At 42.6% G+C, this 22,353-nt stretch overlaps 1 protein-coding gene across 2 annotated transcripts; it reads left to right on the top strand.

Moving 5' to 3' along the window:
- Positions 1 to 79: 79 nt before the first annotated feature.
- On the top strand, positions 80 to 7,507 carry Lig4 (DNA ligase 4). 2 transcript variants are annotated; one of them, XM_036166772.1, is made up of 2 exons: positions 80 to 177; positions 2,715 to 7,507. In XM_036166772.1, exon 2 carries the CDS (start codon positions 2,739 to 2,741, stop codon positions 5,475 to 5,477), a length of 2,739 nt encoding a protein of 912 aa, XP_036022665.1. In that variant the 5' UTR covers positions 80 to 177; positions 2,715 to 2,738; the 3' UTR covers positions 5,478 to 7,507. The 2 variants fall into 2 exon arrangements, with proteins under 2 accessions (XP_036022665.1, XP_036022664.1); XM_036166771.1 differs by having other exon boundaries at positions 2,710 to 7,507.
- The last annotated feature ends 14,846 nt before the right edge of the window (positions 7,508 to 22,353 follow it).

Here is a 22,353-nt window from a genome sequence, read left to right as displayed (position 1 = left end):
TCATCACTGCGCCTGCGCACCCCACTTGCCCTTTCCCTTAAACAGCACCCGGGAGCTCCTGTCTCCACTGCGCCTGCGCGAGAAGCAGCTGGCGGAAACGCAGAACCGGCTTATGGTGACGGCTGTTTCCGGTCGGAGTGAGGCTGGGCGGTCCGAGGGGACTCTGCAAGGCCGGAGGTATGGCTGGCAGGGCGAGGGAGGGCGGGTGGAGGTCCTAGTGGGGCGGCATCCTTCCCGCGCCGCAGGCAGGTGCTAGCGTGGTCACCCGGGAGCTTGCCGTGGGGTGACGCCTTCCTTCCGCAGGGCAGCCGGACCGCTGCTGCCTTGTTTCCAGGTGACACTTAGAAGCCACTGAGTGACGACAGCCTGTTCTGATTACTTTCATTCGTTCTCAGAGTGACGATCCTCTGCACCCCTCTCCCCCCAACCCCCCGCCGCCTAGCTACCTCGTATTTGGTAGTGTTGGGTTTTACAGTTTGCTTAGGTAAGCTAGCATCCAAATAACAAGTTGTCAGGGTGTTTCTAAAGCCAGGCACCACGTTGAGCACCTCCGAAAGCTTGTGGTCATCGACTTTATCGAGTGTTAAAATGTAGTAAGAGTGCATTTGAACTTCAGCGCCTGAAGCCTACCAGCGGTCGTAATTGGTTTTATTGCAAATGGAAAGCATCATCTCAAACCGCGGGATGCAGAAAAGTAAAATAAAATTGGAGAGCGGGTGAAAACAGAAATCCAGATATTTAACTTCTCTTGCAGTTGCATTGAACAAATGTGTATGTTTTTATAGCAATTTGCAATCTGTGTTTATAGTTATTTTAAGATGCATGTGTATTCACCATTAGTATAAACTCAGCTGAAGTGTTTGATCGGGTTTGTTGAGGAAAAGTTTGAGATGGTATGCTTTCTACAGATAAACCTATAGAAACATACCTATACTTGAACATTGAGAACTTATTTCTTCATAGACTATTTTATGTGCATTGTACAGAAGTTATAACTAGCATTGTGTACCCACTCTAAGGAACCAGGTGGTACAGTCAGTTATGCAAACCAGCTTCAGCAGGGGATGCCGTTAGAAATGTCAGGAAGTACTGCCCCAGGTGGGCTTATCTTGATTTGACCCACTGGGTTAGTTGGGTTTCCTCTGTCAAAAATAAGACTGAGAAGTGAAGGATTTTTTTCCCTCCATGAGCTACAAATACTTGCCATGAATCATTGCTTGTGCAGGCAGCACCTAACTGTCAGCCAGTTCTCCCGGTGTCAGTGTTTAACCCAGTCCCAGCTCCATGTGCTTTTCCACAAATCACTTGTAAGCATTTGGTAATTAGTTCCATGAACAAATCTGTGTTATATTCATCACTGATAGCACAAATTACCACTTGTAAGACTTTTCTTTGTGGGGTGGGAAAGTAGAGGGTGGGGACTGTCATAATCCCCACTGCCTGGCCAGATGCTGTTTGAAGTCGTGATAAAGCATGATTGTGACTCCTGGAACATACATTTTGCTCGAAGTCACTTTTAGAAAACTTACTTGACTGTCATGTATATAAACCACATGAAAGTAACTGAGATAGATCTCTATAGAACTTACAGAGATATTTAAATCATCAGACAAATTTCATCTGTGTGTAACCATGTTAGGAAAGATTCTAGACCCGACTCAGTTATTTCCTTGATTTTAGTCGTCTCTGGTGAAAAGGCAGTGATTGTTGGGGTTAGGATTGTAATTTTCTTTTTGGTAAAACACTTAACATGTTATTGTAGTTTGCTCTCATCATACCCTGTGTTCCTTTAGACATATGCCATCTTAAAGTAGAAGCCCGTGTATTGGCCGTGGCACACTACTGGCTCATACATAGTCACTGAATACTTGGGAAACAGCAAGCACAAAGACAGGAGCAAAAAGAAACATAATAATGAATTGATATCTGTGTAACTGTGATTAAAATCAGGCTGTTGTGGGGCAAGGACTTCCGGCTGGGCTTTGAAGGGCAGAGGATTTGCCATAGCTGTCAGTGAAGGAATGAAGTCATTGTTTTTATCAGTCACGATTTGGATTTCAGAATGCATAAGAAATCAAGTTTTGGGGAAGAGGGGCTGGAGAGATGGCTCAGCTGTTAAGAACACTGGCTGCTCTTCCAGAGGATCCTGGGCTCGATTCCCAGCACCTCACAACTGTCTGTAACTCTTGTTCCAGGGGACTCTTCACACAGTCATGTATTCAGGCAAAACACCAATGTACATAAAATGCAAATAAATAAATTATTAAAAAAGAAGTCAGGTTCTGGTTCATTGAGCAAGTGATTTGTTAAAAACACTGGTAGCAAGTAGTGTGTTTGAATCCAAGAAAGAAGAAACATAAACAGACTTTCCTCAGAGACTGGGAAATAAAGTTTACCTCATCTGACCTGATTTTCATTATTAGAAATAATATTTTTGTGTGCTGTGCTAAAATAATTAGGAGCTAGAATGCCTGTGATTGTTAGCATCTAAGATAAATTGATACTCAGATATAGGAAATGAAGCTGTTGAGACCTGATGGGTAATGTCAGGCAGTGCAGAAGGACAAGCAGCTCCATGTGGAGCCATCATTTATTCCTTGAGTGAACTATCAGTACGCATCATGATCTAAATCGCCTCTGTAAGCCCATTGTCTTAAATATTTGTAGATTGCGCCTGCCACTTCAAGTCACTCTCTTTTGCTTTATCAGTGCAGACCGGAGGATTTGTCGTCTCTCCCATGGCCACCTCACAGACTTCGCAGACGGTTGCAGCGCACGTCCCCTTCGCAGATTTATGTTCCACATTGGAACGAATACAGAAAAGTAGAGAGCGTGCAGAAAAGATCAGGCACTTCAAGGACTTCTTAGATTCTTGGAGGAAATTTCATGATGCCCTTCATAAGAACAAGAAGGACGTTACGGACTCTTTTTACCCAGCTATGAGACTTATTCTTCCTCAGTTAGAAAGAGAGAGGATGGCTTATGGAATCAAAGAAACCATGCTCGCCAAGCTTTACATCGAATTGCTGAATTTACCAAGAGGAGGTAAGGATGCCCTGAAGCTCCTGAATTACCGAACACCTAGTGGAGCTCGCACGGATGCTGGGGACTTTGCCATGATTGCGTACTTCGTGTTGAAGCCACGGTGCTTACAGAAAGGAAGCTTAACCATACAGCAGGTGAATGAACTCTTAGACTTAGTTGCCAGCAATAATTCTGGCAAAAGAAAAGACCAAGTGAAAAAGAGCCTTCTCCAGTTAATAAGCCAAAGTTCAGCACTTGAGCAAAAGTGGCTGATTCGCATGATTATCAAAGACTTAAAGCTTGGTGTCAGTCAACAAACTATATTGAACGTTTTTCATAGTGATGCTGTTGAATTGCACAATGTCACCACAGATCTGGAAAAGGTCTGTAGGCAACTTCATGACCCCTCTGTGGGGCTCAGTGATATCTCCATCACTCTCTTTTCTGCCTTTAAGCCAATGCTAGCTGCTGTAGCAGATGTGGAGCGTGTGGAAAAAGACATGAAGCATCAGAGCTTCTACATCGAAACCAAGCTGGATGGCGAGCGGATGCAGATGCACAAAGACGGGGAGGTGTATCGGTACTTCTCCAGAAATGGCTACAACTACACTGATCAGTTTGGTGCCTCTCCACAGGAAGGCTCGCTCACTCCATTCATTCATGGTGCATTCAGGGCAGATGTGCAGGTGTGCATCCTTGATGGCGAGATGATGGCCTACAACCCGACCACACAGACCTTCATGCAGAAGGGCATCAAATTTGATATCAAAAGGATGGTCGAAGATTCTGACCTGCTGACGTGTTACTGTGTTTTTGATGTGTTGATGGTTAATAATAAGAAGCTAGGGCGTGAGACCCTGAGGAAGAGGTATGATATCCTGAATGATACTTTTACACCCATCCCAGGCCGAATAGAAATAGTGCAGAAAAATCAAGCTCATACAAAGAATGAAGTAGTGGATGCATTAAATGAAGCCATAGATAACAGAGAGGAGGGCATCATGATTAAACACCCTCTGTCCATTTACAAGCCAGACAAAAGAGGCGAAGGTTGGCTAAAAATTAAACCAGAGTATGTCAATGGATTAATGGATGAATTAGACCTCTTAATTGTGGGGGGCTACTGGGGTAAAGGCTCACGAGGTGGCATGATGTCTCACTTTCTATGTGCAGTGGCAGAGACACCCCCTCATGGTGAGAGGCCATCTACCTTTCACACCCTGTGCCGCGTTGGGTCAGGATACACCATGAAAGAACTCTATGATCTTGGCTTGAAACTGGCCAAATACTGGAAACCCTTTCATAGGAAATCTCCACCAAGTAGCATTTTATGCGGGACAGAGAAGCCAGAAGTGTACATCGAGCCCTGTAACTCTGTTATTGTTCAGATTAAGGCAGCAGAGATTGTCCCCAGTGACATGTACAAGACTGGCTCCACGCTGCGCTTCCCACGCATCGAGAAGATCAGAGATGACAAAGGGTGGCATGAGTGCATGACTCTGAGTGACTTGGAAGAGCTGAGGGGGAAAGCGTCTGGGAAGCTTGCCACGAAACACCTTCACGTAGGTGATGATGACGAACCTAGAGAAAAGAGGCGGAAACCCGTCTCCAAAGTGAAGAAAAGTGTTGGAATTATTGAACACTTGAAAGCACCTAACCTTTCTAACATAAGCAAGGTTTCTAACGTATTTGAAGATGTTGAGTTTTGTGTGATGAGTGGGTTAGATGGTCATCCGAAGTCCGACCTAGAGAACAGAATTGCAGAATTTGGTGGTTATATAGTGCAGAATCCAGGCCCAGATACGTACTGTGTGATTGCAGGGTGCGAGAACATCAGAGTGAGAAACATTATCTCTTCAGATCGACATGATGTTGTCAAGCCTGAGTGGCTTTTAGAGTGTTTTGAAACAAAAACGTGTGTGCCATGGCAACCTCGCTTTATGATTCACATGTGCCCATCAACAAAGCAGCATTTTGCCCGTGAATATGATTGCTATGGTGATAGCTATTTTGTTGATACCGATTTGGATCAACTAAAAGAAGTGTTTTTAAGAATTAAGAAACCCAGTGAGCAGCAAACTCCAGAAGAAATGGCCCCTGTGATTGCTGACTTAGAATACCGTTATTCCTGGGACCACTCTCCTCTCAGTATGTTTCGACAGTGCACCGTTTATCTCGACTTGTATGCTGTTATTAATGACTTGAGTTCCAAACTTGAAGCAATGAGATTAGATGTCACTGCACTTGAGCTGCGGTTTGGTGGAGCAAAGGTAGTTTCCTGCTTATCTGAGGGGGTATCTCATGTAATCATAGGGGAAGATCAGAGAAGAGTTGCAGACTTCAAAGCTTTCAGAAGAACTCTTAAGAAAAAGTTTAAAATTGTGCATGAACGTTGGGTGACTGATTCAGTAGACAAGTGTGAATTGCAGGAGGAAAATCAGTATTTGCTTTAGGGCTAGCTATCCAGGGAAAACATTGGTTGTGTCAGACAACAGCAGACGGTAATGATGAAACAGCCAAAGACATTCATTTTCTCTCTTAAATACTTCAATTACAGCGTTAGTGACTCGGAGACAGTTTTTAGATAGAAAAGAAACTGAATGGGCCAGAGCCTAAAACAATGTTTCCTAATAATGACTTTTAGCCATGGCACAATGAGCTTCAAGAGGTGTGTGTGTGTGTCCATATAGAAGCTAGAGTTTGGATTCAGATATTAGTAAAGTGGATTTGGAAGCTTTTAGAATCATCACAGCTATTGACTTTCTAAACAGAATTTTCCAGAGTTAAGAACTATAATTATTTTAACTAATAAAAGGATTATTAAAAAAATCAGAGTTGTTACAATTAGACTTATAAAATAAGTCTTTTTATTTGAGGGCTCAAATGCCTTCAAGCATGAAGTATTTTAATAAACAGTTTTTAAGGTTATGGCCAAATGAATTAATAAGTAGATTTCTTTTGATAATGTGGGGGAGGTTAAAAGAGAATCATCTAAACACTAGACACTTGAGATGTTAATTGAGTTGATTGAAAAAAAAAACCTTGCAATTTTAAATTTAACTTTTCTGAAATAGGACATGCTTGATAGAGAAATGTTTTTTGTGAATTTGCACTACCGCATTAACAAAGTTCATGGAGCTTGTCTCCTCTGGTCGTCCTCTAAGGAGGTGTCCATAGAGTGAGTGAGCTGTGACTTTCCTTAGAGACCAGGTGCTTTGACTTTAGAGATGGCTTTTATAGTTAGGTTGACATCACAGTCAGGTGTGTATTATACCTGTGTTCAGAAATGAACTTACGTGGCAGCACTGAGGTGGAAGAGTGTCGGACCTGACGTGATGGGTATAAATTATTTGAAGTCGTCTTCTTTTTGAAGTAATTGAGTAAGTGTGGTTATTACAAATAAAGTGATTAAATATTTAATGTAATACCAAAATTATGTTCTTTTATTTTAAATCAATTCATCATAGTTCTTTGATTCAGATTTTATCGTGTTATTACACTCTGTGTCTTTGTGTGAGGTGGGGGTCCAGAATGACCTTGAATGTACAGTAGTGCCAGTGTGAGTCCCCAAGCACTGAAGTTACAGGCATGGGCCATCACTCTGTCTCAGTGACTTTCAGACTAGCTCCAGTTGTGTCCCTTCTGGGAGCCGGTGTGTTTCACATTACCAAGTGCACCATAGTGATTTAAGCCTGTCCTTCCTCGAGTTTATAAAGGCATATTCCAAAGTGCAAGTGTAGTCAAAGGTTTATAATTCTCCTACTAAAGGTAATATTTGTTTATGGTATTCATGGTAAGGGAGCCATAAAGCCACTATTTAGGCTAACAACACTAAAGCTTACTATGTTTTATTTATTTTTTCAGTAAGTTGTGAGAATATTTGCAAGCCATAAAAGTATACCTCATCATTTTTCATTGCTGCATAGAGCTCCGCTGAGTACACTTAATGTCCCTTATCACCTGTGTCATCCTCTAAGTTAGCTCCTCATATTCCATTCACACTTTCCTTTTCCTGTCAAGTAGTGTGGTAATTCTTTGACCTGGTTGGTGGGCTTGTGTGGTGGCTCTAATCTTGGTGGTCCATTTGACTGCATCTGGAATCAACTAAACACAAGCTGCTGGGCACTGCTGTGAGGGGATTTTAAAGCAGGAAGACTCACTCTAAATGCAGGTGACAGCTTCTGGTGGCAGTCCAGATAAAAGGACACCGATGATGGAAACTGCTTTTCCTTCACTGTTGCTGGCAAGTTCATCTGTCCCTCTCCTGTGTTAGAACCCACTTGTTGAGGATTCTCACGTAGGGTGAAGACCATCAGTTCAGGAATCCTCCCAGCATCCAGTGCCACATAGGGACCGCTGAAACATCCAGCTTCATGGACTAATGACTTCTAGATTCATAACCTCCAGGATGAGGTGGCCATTGTTGGCCTACCTGAAACATTTCCGATACTTGAGTCTAATAAATCTCTTTTCAGTACATGGATTTCTCTTGTGTGATCTGTTCCTTTGGAGAACCCTAACTGGTAGAGTGAGTCCTAATGCTGGCTCAGAGTCACACTTTTTCTCAGTGACTTGCTGAGTGTTGAAAAACTCTAGTGAAATGCTTTTGTTGGTTCCTGTACCCCAACTCTGATGTTTGTTGGTTTGGTTGCTCCCTGTCAGACCTACTCTTGAGTTTATTGATTCGGGGTGTTCTGGCTCTGGCTTTAAGCATCACAACATCTCCAGTTATACAACACCTCAGTGTGAAGTCTGACAGGCCTCTTTTGATGGTTCATAGCGATTGCCAACTTGGCAGGATCAAGAATCATCCACGAGGCACACTTCTAGGAAACTGGGGGTGGGAGGATTATGTAGATTAGCCTAGCCTCTGGGGGTGCCTGTGAGATTTCCTTGATTTGACAACCAGAAGTCAGAAGATCCCCCTTCCCCCAAACATGGCAACCCTGATGTGAGGGGTCCAAGGGAAAAGCGCTTGCTCTGTTCCTGCTTGCCTTTGCTTCTTGATAGAGTGCTGCCACCCCCCAGCTCCATCTTTGCTGACATCAGAGCCCACCTTCCTCAGCCTTCCAGTGTGCCATGAAGAATGATGGCTCTCCTGGAGCCCTCCTGGCCTCCCATGCTGTACTGAGGCTTCTGAGGCCTCAGTCTCATGGCAGCGGCTGCCCAGGTCTTCAGCCTCTGGAGAATGAAGAACTGTGGTTGGATTCCCTAGACCACACCAGATAAGTCAATCTAATCAATCCCCTTTTCTGTATTCCTTCTGCCAGTTCTGCTGCTCTAGAGGACTCTGGCTGATAGACCCTTCAACAAACACAAATCTCAAGTGCCACTGCCCTGCTTCAGCAGCTGCCAAAGGCCCCCTTGCATATGACAGACCTCCAGATGATAGGAAAGCAGTTCTGGCTCCCAAGATGCCACCTGCATATGCTTCCTCCCAGAAACCTTGCTTTCTCAGTCCAACTCACTCAGGTTTCCCCAAGTAGGACATCTGTTTACTCGGGGGCTCACGCTCAAGCCATAGCAGTCAAACCAGCAGCCCCCTGCTTATCACACAGCCAGTCTTGAAGAAGTCCACAAAGGGAGGAAGTGACTGTCACCACCCTTGCCTTGTCCAGTGCCTGTGCCATTCTAGAGCTTCTACGGCTCCTTGGCGGCCATCTAGTGCTCTTCCTCCACTGTGCTCCCTTTTCCAGAGCACAGGTTTATTTAAGATGCAGGTCAGATTTTGTCACTCCTACTGTGGTGATTTGAAAGAAATTGGCCCCCCAAAAAGGAGGTGTGGCCTTATTGGAGTAGGTGTGACCTTGTTGAAGGAAGTGTGTCGCTGTGGGGGCAGGCTTTGAGGTCTCTTTGGCTCAAGCTTCCCTCAGTGTGGCACTGAGTCTACTTCCTGTTGCCTGCATACCAACATGTAGCAGCTCCTTCTCCAGCACCATGTCTGCCTGCATGCTGCCATACTCCCTGCCAAGATGATAATGGATTAGACCTCTGAAACTGTAAGCTGCCACATCAGTTAAACGTTTTCCTTTATAAGAGTTGCCATGGTCATGGTGTCTCTTCACAGCAATAGAAACCCTAACTCAGACACAGTTTTGTACCAGAGACTGGGGTGTTGCTGTGATAGGAGTGACCATGTTTTTGTTCTAAGGAATATGGACCTTGAGGCTGTGGATTAGAAAAGCAGTTGAACACTTTTAAGTGCTGCTTAATGCACCATCTTAGCAGGAGCATGGAGTGGTGCTGAATGTGATTTGATGAACTGTGAGGGGCTGGCTCAAAAGGTTTTAGGGGAGAAGAATGTTAGTATGTGGCCTAGAGATCATTGCTGTAATATTTTGGTGAAGAAGGTGGTTGCCTTTTGCCCTTGTCTGAAAAGTTTGCCTGAGGCTAAAGTGAAGAGTTTTGGGTTAATGCCCTTGTCAGAACAGCCTCTGTTGTGTGGTTATTAGTGTTAACTCTAATGAAAGTATATAATGAAAAGGAGGAAGATGAGCAAGGAAAAAATGTTTAAGGGGAAAAAGAGCACCAGAAAATGAAATAGACCTAATTCCTGTGTTCAAGGAAATAAACAGATTAAGAAATGGAATAAAGGAAGTGGTGACCTCAGGGCAAGATCCCCACCCAGCTAACTTTCCAACTTCTGTAAAGGAATTAAAGACAATTTTAGAACCCAGTGTGGTGGTGCATGGCTTTAATCTCAGCACTGGGAAGGCAGAGGTTGGTGGATCTGAGTTTGAGGCCAGCCTGGTCTTACCACTGAAAACAGGAAGTTGGTGGAGATGTAATTGAACAAGAAGCCATGTACCAGCCTCAGTAAGCAGCAGACATTGGCAGCTTTAGCCATGTAGTTCTGGCTTTAGAGACAAAGATTCAAGAGGTTATAGAGTATTCCTCTGCAACTAAGGAAAGCTGCTGAAGCCAGGTATATGTCAAGGGTATCCCTGAATGGAGGCACAAAGGTCATTGTATGAAGCTGTGAAGACGATCCTGGTTTGTCTTGGAGACCCCATGATGTTGAAGATGTCAGAGCTGTGTGATACCTGCCAAAGAAAGCTGCTAATAGGGAATAGAACCAGCCCAAGAGAAAGAAGTGTGTTGCAGTCAATAAAGCTGAATGGAGTTGGAGATCTGAAGAGAGTTTTGACATCAGACTTGTAGATGCAGAGTTTGGAGTTTGCCCAGCTGATTTTTGGTCTTGCTTTGGTCCTGTGTTTATTCACTATGCTCCCTTCTCCACATTTGGAATGGTAATGTATATTCTGTGCCATTATATGTTGGAAATATGTTATCTACTTTTTTATTTTGATTTTACAGTGGATTACTGTAGTGGATAGGCATCCCAGCATTGGCCTGGAAGTTCCAACCCCCACTGAGGCTTCGGTAATGGTCACACCCACAAGGCGGGGCGGAGGAGGAAGCGGAAGACGAAGGATCGGGAAGGACTCACTCTCTTGGTTCCGGGACGCGGGACGCGAGAGGTGGACCGAGCAGAGTTCTCCAGTGAACGCCGCCGGACTACCCTATTCCTTTGCCAGACTCTGCGACCTACCCCTTCATTTGTAAGTTACCCCACAAAATAAACTTCCCTTTTAACTACGTGGAGTGGCCTTAATAATTTCACCAATATCTGGCGCCCAACGTGGGGCAAATTCCAAAGGCCCAGGCGGCTCGCACCCTCAGCCTCCTCCTGGCTGGCGGCTGGCGGGCACCTAAAAACGCCTGCAAAGTTCCATTTAACCAGGGGACGCCTACACGGTCCCATTCCCGAAAAAGGGAACAGCAAGTCGGGTGTCAGTTTCCTGGCTTAGCCCCCAGACCAGCGAAAACCGCTGTGAGTGAGGCATTCCCACTCCTCCCTGAGTGCCGGCTCCCTGCCACCTTGGCTCCGGTGGCTCCTGCCTTCAGCTGCCGCCAGCCAAGGTCACTAGCAGGCCTTGCTTTGGAGCTATACCAACACCTCCTGCTGGCTGAAAAGTGCTACTGCACCCCCCAAAACCACGGAAAGGTAAGCTTCTTTCAAGTAAAAGTACTTGATAATTTTACACCTTAAAACTGACTAACAAATCTTGAATAATTCTTGTAATATGGCTGACAACATTACCTCACAAGAATTTAAAAACCTTTTTGCCTGTATGATGAATGACATTTTCCTGAAAATATACGACCTCCCTAAGACATATCTGGCCTGTACCATTTTGACATTCATTGTAATAATTCACACAGTGTTCAAACACTGGTTTAATAGTAAGAACAAAGATGAGTCATTGTTGGGACTGATACAGGCTTTAAAAATTAGCAATGAAGGCTTACAGAAAAAGATTCTGTCTATGGAATCTGCTAACCAGGACTTACATAAAAAGATTCTCTCTCTGGAATCTGCTAACCGAGATTTACGAGTTTTAAAAGATAACAATGAAGACTTACAGAAAAAGATTCTCTTTCTGGAATCTGCTAACCAGGAATTACAGGTTTTAAAAGATAACAATGAGGACTTACATAAAAAGATTCTCTCTCTGGAATCTGCTAACCAAGATTTACAAGTTTTAAAAGATAGCAATGAAGACTTACAGAAAAAGATTCTCTTTCTGGAATCTGCTAACCAGGAATTACAGGTTTTAAAAGATAACAATGAGGACTTACATAAAAAGATTCTCTCTCTGGAATCTGCTAACCAAGATTTACAAGTTTTAAAAGATAGCAATGAAGACTTACAGAAAAAGATTCTCTTTCTGGAATCTGCTAACCAGGAATTACAGGTTTTAAAAGATAGCAATGAGGACTTACATAAAAAGATTCTCTCTCTGGAATCTGCTAACCAGAATTTACAAAACAAGCTTGTACCCAAAATTGCTTTTATTGATAATAAATATGAGTATTTAATGGATAGAACACTAACTCTCCAGAGTGAAGTTGTAGCTACTCAGACACTATATAAGGAAGAAAAATTATCATTACTTGATAAGATAAGGTCCATGGAATCATGTGTTTCAGAAGAACATAAAAACTTCCATGATTCCATGAAAAATCTGAAATCCCTTACAAGAGAGGAGGTTTACTCCCTGGAACAGACCCTAGGAGCTCGTTTACAAGCCCTGGAGGAAACTCTCAATAAACATGACAAGGGACCTAATAAACAAAAGGGCAAGACCATACAGGTTATAACATCTCCAAATGGCTCTCATACAATGGCTTATCCTGTTATCATCCATGAGAAGCCAACAGATGACACACACCCCGAGCCATATACGACATATACATTACAGCCAATTTCAACAAGGGACTTTAAAAATATAAAGGAAGCAGTAGTTACATATGGGATACACTCCACATATGTAAAACAGATGTTAAATTCGTGGTCTACCTCACATAGAATCATTCCAGATGACTGGCATCAGTTAATTTCAGCTGTTCTAGAATATAGCCAGCAGTTACAGTGGAAAAGCTGGTTGAGAGAAGAGGCAAGAAATTTAGAACAACAAGGTAAACTCAGAGGTTTTGAGGTCTCCCAAGATAAAATACTTGGTGAGGGATGTTTTGCTGACAGGAATGTACAAGCCATTTATGATGAGCATACAATATCCCTATGCCGTACAGCAGCTCTAAATGCTTGGGAAAAAATTCCAGAACCTGGAAAAGCAACTGAGGTATACACAAAGATATTTCAGGGACCACATGAACCCTTCACTGATTTTTTACAAAGGCTGAACACAGCTATAACAAAAGCTGTATCAGATAAAGAATTAAAAAAAGTATTAACTGAGTCCTTGGCATTTGACAATGCTAATGCAGAATACAAAAGAATACTTACACCATTAAAGATCAGATCAGCTCCTTTGGAAGAATGGATTCAGTATACTAATGGTGTTAAATCTTTTAACTACAGTAATGAGGCTTGGATAGGAGAGACAAATCCCAGAGGTGAAAGAAGGCCCCATGGTACCAAATGTTTTAGATGTGGTACACCAGGTCATATAAGTAAAAACTGTACATGGGGTAATCCTAGAAGTAATACTCCTTCTAGGAATAGCCTAAACAGGAGACCCCAACCACCTCCTGGATTATGTAGAAGATGTGGCAAAGGCCGACATTGGACAAGTGAGTACAGATCAAAAATAGATATACAAGGCAACCCTTTACTGGCGGGAAACGCCTCAGGGGGCCTCTTGCAGGCCCCCAAATCAAATGTGGTAAGAACATTCCCGGCCACTGTGGAAGACATTCCTCTCCAGGACAAGTGAATAAACCAATGCCTATTGTAAAAACCAATACTGCAATGGATGATAAAACAGCTCTGATAGATGAATCACAGTTTACAAAGAACCCAATAAAACAAATATTTTGGCAGACTTCCATAAATGAACAAAGACCAAAGCTTAGAATTCGAATTAATGGCTTGGTTCTGGAGGGCCTGGTAGACACAGGTGCAGATGTGACTGTAATTACACCAAAATCATGGCATCCAAATTGGCCTCTTCAAGAGGTAGATGTCCAACTTTTAGGAATTGGCACCCTATCTCAGATAAAACAGAGTTCGAGATGGGTTGAATGCATAGGGCCAGAAGGACAGAGAGGAAGGCTGAAGCCATATGTAGCGAATGTAGCAGTAAATCTATGGGGCCGAGATCTGTTACAACAGTGGAATACCCAGATTAAAATTCCTACACTCTCAGAAAAGGAATACAGGCCAATACATGTTTCTAGGAATAATATCATAACATGCTATAAAAACCAGTCACCAACCATTCAGGCTGTACACAAACAGAGCACAACTGCTGTTGAACTCTCAGAAGTACCAACTGCCTTACCTTTAAAATGGCTAACTAATAAACCTGTCTGGGTTGGACAGTGGCCTTTGACAAAAGAGAAGCTACAAGCTTTAGAACAGCTGGTTCAAGAACAGTTAAATGCTCAACACATTGAAGAATCTACCAGCCCTTGGAATTCTCCTGTATTTGTTATTAAAAAAAAGTCTGGTAATTGGAGAATGCTGACAGATCTGAGAGCTATTAATAAAGTAATTCAGCCAATGGGCTCCCTACAGACTGGGATGCCCTTGCCCTCTCTGCTACCCAAAGAATGGCCTATAATAGTAATTGACTTAAAAGACTGTTTCTTTACCATACCATTACAAGAAAATGATAGAGAAAAATTTGCCTTCACAGTTCCTAATTATAACAATTCTCAGCCAGTCAAGAGATATCAATGGAAGGTCCTCCCACAAGGAATGTTAAACAGCCCTACCTTATGCCAATACTTTGTGCAAAAACCATTGGAGATAATTCGTGTAAAGTTTCCACAATCCATAATTTATCACTATATGGATGATATCCTATTAGCTGATCCAAAGTTAGACACATTAGAAAGCATGTTTGAAGAAGTAAAAAAAGTTTTGCCTCGCTGGGGACTGCAAATTGCTCCTAAAAAAATCTATTGGTACCAATCTACACAGGGTAAGATATCACTGTCTAACATCTATATCTCTATCAATCTAGAATAGTTGTGGTTCCAATTTAATCATAAACCAAGCTGGCTTTGGAGATGGAACTGGCTCACTCCTTCTCTAAACCCAAGCATATTGATAAAAGAAAAGGTTGAGAGATTCTTCAGTCCCATATCAGAAGAGCCCTCTGATGTGAGACAGAAAGAAACCAATTATAAGGGACCATTATCTTCAAGATTCTAATTCTCTCCATGCTTACTCTTGATTTCTTGGAATCCTTTCTTACATGTCATGACATCTTTAAATCCAAACCTTCCATTCTGATAAAAAATAAGTTTTTTCCAATAGCAATCTCTGAAGTCTCCAGAAGGAAGATGGGGCCCCAACAACAACAACAACTCTACCCAATCCACAATGATGCCATGGTAATCATCATCATACTACACTTCTTGCCAAAATTTCAGACAGTCTTACCCATTACTCTGAGAGTTGCTGCAGAATCTACAGTTAGTCTAACTGAGATTTAACTATCTGAGCTTTCTCACAATACCCAACAGAGATACCATCGCTCCCTAAACAGCAGGAAGCAATTCTAAGAAAACAACGCCCCTTCTCCCTAAGGTTCATATTTCTCAGGGTTATGGTTCTAGGGTTGGGGGTGGAAGAAACTGTTAAACTCAGTACTCTCCTTAAGGAAAGAAAATATGTCTCAAAAAAAAAAAAACATGAAAAAAAAAATGGAATGAATAGGTATAAGATATTATGGTAGACTGTCATATACATTAGTAAACAAATTTAGTAATATAGCAGCCTTTGCACTGTTATGAATTCTTATATGTTGATAAAATTATAAACTTTTTACATTCCTATTTAAGATAATTTGTATATTGATACAAATACAGAACTATGTTTGTTATATTGTACACATATTTTTACTCTCATGTGAAATATTTGTATATTGATACAAATGTGAATTTATATCTGTCATACTGTATGTATGTTCTACTTCTGTTTAAGATATTCTGTATACTGATATATATTTAGGATTTGCACTATACATTCCTACCTCTGTTAAAGTTATTTTGTGTATTGTCACAATTTAAAGTCATTGTCCTTTTACTGTACATTTGCTTACAGACTGTTTGCCTTATTTATAGGAAGCTTAGTCCTTAGGTTGTTTAGGTAGATAAGACTTACATAGTTATTGTCACCTATGCTTGTCATCTCTATAATTATGTTAGTTAGGTTATCCAGATTTATAAATACATAGGTCAGATGGACAGGTAATCTTCAAACACTTCATGGACCTAGAGAACATGGCATTTAAATAACTTAGAATTCTGTTGACGTGAGACATAATTGCTCCTGGCAGCACCAATTTGATCCCGAGAGAATGTTGGGCTTCTAAGACATTTCCATTTGGAAGTTTGTCTTCTTGGCACAAAATGGCCTACTGGGCAAAGAATTGCCCTCGCCTCAACTGCTGACAGTACAAATGCTGTCCTTTCTGGACAAGCGGGACACAAGGAAAGCGACCACTATACTTTGCCAAGACAGGGTAAGATGGTCTTTCAGAATTCCTGCTTCTGAAAATGGTCTGTCAGATACTCTAGGCCTGTAGCCAATTTGAATGCACCAACGATACTGAGAAACGTTAGGTGACTGTCCAGGCTGCTAGCTGTCTCTGTCTACTCTTGCAAGACTCCCGAAAGTTGCTTGCGTCCTTCTCTCATTTCTCAGATATTATTATATTCCTTCTCAGGTCTTTGATGAGGTTGGAGATTAGCAGTTATAGTTACAACTTACTGTATATACATATATAATATCTTAGATAGGATATATTATGTATTAGACTCAGGTTCTTTAGGATAGGACACCTTTTGGAATGATCTTTGTAACACGCCACCTACCCATGCCCTAGACTTCCCTGGATTTTACTATGTGTTTTTTGCTTGATATTGTTTGTACTTATTGTAATTCCAACTTATCTAGGTCATTATCCCTCATTACTCCTGGACAATATTTGATAACCATCTCTTTGTATATAGTCTTGTATTAGGTTAGAACTTTCTTATTTAGACAAAAGGGGGAGATGTAGTGGATAGGCATCCCAGCATTGGCCTGGAAGTTCCAACCCCCACTGAGGCTTCGGTAATGGTCACACCCACAAGGCGGGGCGGAGGGGGAAGCGGAAGACGAAGGATCGGGAAGGACTCACTCTCTTGGTTCCGGGACGTGGGACGCGAGAGGTGGACCGAGCAGAGTTCTCCAGTGAACGCCGCCGGACTACCCTATTCCTTTGCCAGACTCTGCGACCTACCCCTTCATTTGTAAGTTACCCCACAAAATAAACTTCCCTTTTAACTACGTGGAGTGGCCTTAATAATTTCACCAATAGATTACAGTTAAGAGATTACATGAATCTCAGAAGAAACTTTGAACTTTGAAACAAGATTGAGCCTGTTATAGAGTATGAGGACTTTTGAAGTTGTACTGTATGCATTTTTGCATTGTGATATGGCTATCAGCCTTTGGAGGCCAGGAAGTGGAATGTGGTGGTTTGAAAGAAAATGGCCCTGAAAGGGAGTGGCACTATCAGGAGTTGTGGCCTTGTTGAAGTAGATGTGGCCTTGCTAGAGGAAGTGTGTCACTGTGGGGGCAGGTTTTGAGGTCTCTTTCGCTCAAGCTTCCCTCGGTGTGACACTGAGTCTACTTCCTGTTGCATATCAGCACATATGTGTGGCAGCTCCTCCAGCACCATGCCTACCTGCATGCTGCCATGCTCCTCACCATGATGACAATGGACTGAACCTCTGAAATTGTAAGCAAGCCACCTCAAAAAAATGTTTCCCTTTATAAGAGTTGCCATGGTCATGGTGTCTCTTCACAGTAATGGAAACCTTAAGACACCTAGTTACTAAGAAGACTATGGAGTGGCTGTCACCTGCAACAGCCAGACTCCAGCATGGCCAGCTGGGAAATGTTGTGCATACCCAGGTCTTGGCACTCTGCCTCCTTGCCACCTTGCTTCCCATGCCATCCTGTTGGCTTTCCTTTTGCCCCACATTCAGGTCTCTGTGTTTTCTCTACTCAGACCTCATCATAAGGATCTCTTTGCCTTATTTTTCCAGGCACTGCCCACCATGCTGGCTTATTTCCTTCCACAAGAGTAGAGACCCCAAGATGGATGCTGCTGGTTTGCTTGCTTTAGTTACAATCAGCCACAGCTCTTTATGGAATAAACGTGCTGAAACACTGCACCCCTGACTCTGCTCTCATCCTCTCAGGCCAGGTTCTCTCCCTGATGTGTTCACTAGGAGCTCCACCCTTTGCTGTCCCCATGACCCAGAGCTGCCAAGGAAGAATTCATCATTTCCTCGGGCTGAGGGTACTGTCTTGAAAGTCAAGGGTTTCACTACACTTGTGCTTTGCCTGGGATCTGAGAATAGAGCTATAGACCCAGCAACTCTTTGCTTAGGGATAAAAACTGGGAATTGCCCTGGAAATCCATGCAGTGCCAGGCGAAGAGCTTGGGGTCTGTGGTCCGCCAGCCCTGGATTCTATCCCAGTCGGGACACCGATTCTAGCGTATCAAAGGAGGGCAGAAGTACAGCACCTAGCATATCATGTGGTCTCTCCAGCTTTTACCTGTCACTCCTACTCAGACCTCTCAGTGGGGTTAATTAACCCCGATTGAGTATACTTGGGAAGAGAGACAGAATTGCATCAGTGTGGTGTTGTGGATGGACTTTCATAGTAGGAGGGAGAGAGACAGAATTGCATCAGTGTGGTGTTGTGGATGGACTTTCATAGCAGGAGGGAGAGAGACAGAATTGCATCAGTGTGGTGGTGTGGAGGACTTTCATAGCAGGAGGGAGAGAATTCAAAAAACCAGGAGGGACACAAACCTACATGGAAATGTTTGTGAAATGTAGCACGCATCTTAAAAGTTCTTATCAACAAAACCAAACTGAGGAGCCAGGTATTGGGGTGAACACTGGAAGATCAGAGAGACAGAACAAGCCACAGCTTCCTCACCTTGCCAGTTCCTCAACTGATCCTCAGACTGGAAGCCTGTCAGTCCTCATCCAAATGAATCTCAGCTGAACTGCTGCTCAAAAGCCTAAGAGCTTAACCGGGCTCTAGTTCCTGGTCCTCATGCCTTATATACCTTTCTGTTTTCTGGGGTTAAAGGCTCACTTCCTGAGATTAGAGGCGTGAGTCACCATGCCTGGCTGTTTCCAGTGTGACTTTAAACTCACAGAGATCCAGATGGATCTCTGCCTCCCAAGTCATAGGATTAAAAGTGTGAGTGCCACCATTTTCTGGCCTCTGTAACTAGTGGCTGTTCTGTTCTCTGACCCTAGATAAGTTTATGGGGTGCACAATATTTTGGGGAACACAATATCACCACAATGAAACACTCATATTTGGGTGAAGGTGCAGCTTAAAAGGTTTTTAATTTCACTCTACAAAGTGTAGATAGTATTGGTTACTGGAGGCAAGTATATTTTACTTATGTTTTAGACTATTAGGGTATGACTGACTTTGCCAAAGACTATTCATATTTGATGCATGTGACTGGATGAATTTAGAGGTGGGTTACACCTGTGAGATCATCACCTTACCTTGAAGAGTCACTGACCACCAGTTACTGGTTGACTGCTCTCCTCCTATGCCTTTTATTTAATCATTCAAAGCCAGGAGTCCTTCCTGAGCTCTGGGTGCTGCTCTAATTGCTGGGAAAAGAGCAACTCCCAAACTGGGGGAACCCTGCCTTGGATGAGGTTCTATGCTGTTGGCTAAGGGGGAGAGACCACTGCTGCTTCCCAGGACAGGACTCAGACTAAAGGGAGGTGCTTGGAGAGGAATCAGAAGTGATCCAAAGAGGGAACATGGAGGAGGAAATGGAGAGTCAGAAACATAGGCAGGAAAAAAAGAATTTTCAGAAAGCAAAATACTATTTTTTTTCTTAACTTGCATAAGAGTTTTGTGAAGTTAAAGAATTTGACTCTAATACTTTTCATTCGAAATGCCTAGAGAGGCCCAGCTCACCTGTGGATGAAAAACCACAAGATGCTCTTTGGCTCCGAACACAGCAGGAGCTGTCAGAGTTATTGGAACAGCCATTCCCATGGGTCACAGTTGGAATGCCTGTGGCTGGAAGATGGCTTAGCGTGCGGACTGCATGCTCAAGCATGAAGACGTTAGTTTTGAATTCCTGGCATCCACAAAGTCTGGGAATGGTTGTTCATGCCTGTAATCCAAGTGCTGTGAGGGACAGAGAGATAGGAGGGTCACTACAGCATGCTGGCCAGTAATCTAGCTCCAGGAACAACGAGAAACCCTGTCTCAAGGAAATGTGATTCAGTGTGATGTTTTTATTTAAAGACATCTATAATGGCTATTTTGCTTGTCAACTTGACTACTTCTATAATTAACTAAAACCCAAAGAATGGCTAGGCGCACCCATGAGGGATTTTTGCTTAATTAAACCACGTGAAGTGGGAAGATAAACTTCTAATCCGGACCTTTGAGGTGAGAAGACCTACCTGTAGTCCAGCTCTTTTGAGGTGGGAAGATCCACCTTTAATGTGGACCACATCTTCTGGTGGAAACCTATAAAAAGGATACAGAAGAAGGAAGCTTGCTCTTCTTGACTACTTCCTTCACCGACTTTAAAGCCTACCTCAGGATTCCAGCATATACTAAAGACCAGCTGAGGCATCTAGCCTTGTGGACTGAACAACTACTGGGTCCTTGGACCTTCTATTTATGCATGTAAGTCATTCCAATAAACCCCTTTCTATAGACCGAGAGACTCATTCTATAGTTTCTGTTCATCTACAGAACCCTGACTAATACACCAACTTTTTTTTTCTTTTTTCTTTTTTACAATATAGTTTCTTAAAAAAGATTCAGAGTGATAGAGCAGGGCACCTGATATCCTTTGGCCTCTGCTCATGGGTACATGGGCACTTGAACAGTAGCACTCACACACCCAAGCTTGTATACTGCACAAATACAAAAATAGTATTGTAATCTGTGATTTCAAAACACACTTAAAGATTCTTTGGAAGCTAATAAAGCAAAAGACTAGCATTCCAAACTTTGGGAAAAAAATGTAACAGAGTTCAAGAATTCAGATTAAAAAGAGATGAGGACACAACTCCAACCACCTAAACCCCCAGTAAGCCTGCCTTGTGAAGGCCCGACCCTGTCCCACTACTCCTGACCTGGGGGCAATGCATTTCACACATGAATCTTTGGAGTTCAGTGTGCTTAACTGCATAACACACTGAGGCACACAGAGCATGAAAGGAGCTTGACCTGTGTATTAGTGTTCACTGGAAGCAGGGGGTTGGAGGGACTGGCTGGAGCCTCTTATTTCACCATCTTGCCAATGGCCCTTTAAAAGGCCATCTATCTACTCTCTTGGTCCTTGGTCACGCCATTGGATATAAATGGTGAACCTTGAGTTTCTTCACAGTGTTCCCATTGTGGAATGTAAGGCTTTCCCCCACTAGACTTGAGTTATTGATTAGTGTTACTTGTTTTTATGATAAGGTTTTGAGATTGGTGTCAGCAGTTTGGTGTGGACAGACCCAGAGCAGGAGAGAGGATTCCTGCACATAGATTACATTGGATTTCCCACTGCCTAGCTCTTATGACTCAGCTCTGAAGTATTCCCTGGAGGCACTTGTATGCACACACTCTTGGTTTCCAGTGTAACAAGTTTCAAAGCCAGACCTCGGGAAGTGACGGGATCGGTGGTCTCTGGCCTCATGAATGGATTAGAGCATTGGTCACTTCACAATGAACTGAGAGGTGGTAGGAAACAGAGGAAGTGGGCCACTTGAGGGCACATCTGTCTTGGTATCTTGTCCCTGCCCTACCACTCTTTCCTGTTCCCCCACCCTTCCTGGCCACTATGAGGTGAGCAGCTTTCTTCTGTCTGACCTTCTGTCATTGTTTTTCTGTCCTTGCCATTGTGTTACCCATCTACAGTGTTGTTATGGATGTCACTTTATTAATCTTTATCATTAGTGTAAGGATGAGCAAACTGATCTCTGTAGTCAGGCCTGCTAGGCCTACATAGTGAGTCTCACTCAGGCCTGCCAGGGCTGCAGACAGAGGGGAATTAAGTTGACTTCTCTGAGTCCTTTTTACTACATAAATTTTGTACTAAAATTCAAGAATTGTAATCCTGTGGACTCTTTTCAAAATTAGCATATGCTAGCAATTTAAAGATAAACCTGAATATAACAAATATTTTTTTAAAAATTGAAAATAGATAATAATATATTCTGATTATGGTTTCCCCTCCTCCAGGGCCTCCTGTTCTTTCTTACTTCCCCACTTGCCCAAATATACATCCTTTCTTTCTCTGTCTCATTCAGATACGAACAGAGATCTAAATATAATAATAATAACAATAATAACAACAATCTGATGCTGAAGATAACAATGATAGATCTAAATAATAATAATGATGATGATGATAAATGTATAGCTAGATGATAGCCAGCTAGCTAGATGATAGGTAGGTAGGTAGATAGATAGATAGATAGATAGATAGATAGAATAAAACAGACCAAAACGGGACAAAACAAACAGAAGAAAAAGAGTCAAAGAAAAAGCTCAAGAAACATATAGATGTAGAGACACACACTTTTACACACACAGAAATTCCATAAAAATATAAAACTGGATACCATAATATTTACACCAAGGACCTAGGAGATGGGAGAGCCCTGTCAAAGCATTATGAAACAAAGAACCTCCAAAAATGTCCGTGAGTTTGTTTTGTGGTAGCCATCTACTACTGTGCGTATATTAAAGCAATACAAATGGGTTTTGGTTTTGATTATTTTTTGAGACAGGTT

The sequence above is a fragment of the Onychomys torridus genome, chromosome 17 (assembly GCF_903995425.1).
Source record: "Onychomys torridus chromosome 17, mOncTor1.1, whole genome shotgun sequence".
NCBI lineage: Eukaryota > Metazoa > Chordata > Mammalia > Rodentia > Cricetidae > Onychomys > Onychomys torridus.
Note: the sequence above shows the minus strand (reverse complement) of the source record. Positions and strands in the feature narration are given on the sequence as shown.

Bases quoted from the DNA above. Each gene is read 5' to 3' on its own strand.
- Lig4 (XM_036166772.1), top strand. From the start codon at position 2,739: ATGGCCACCTCACAGACTTCGCAGACGGTTGCAGCGCACGTCCCCTTC.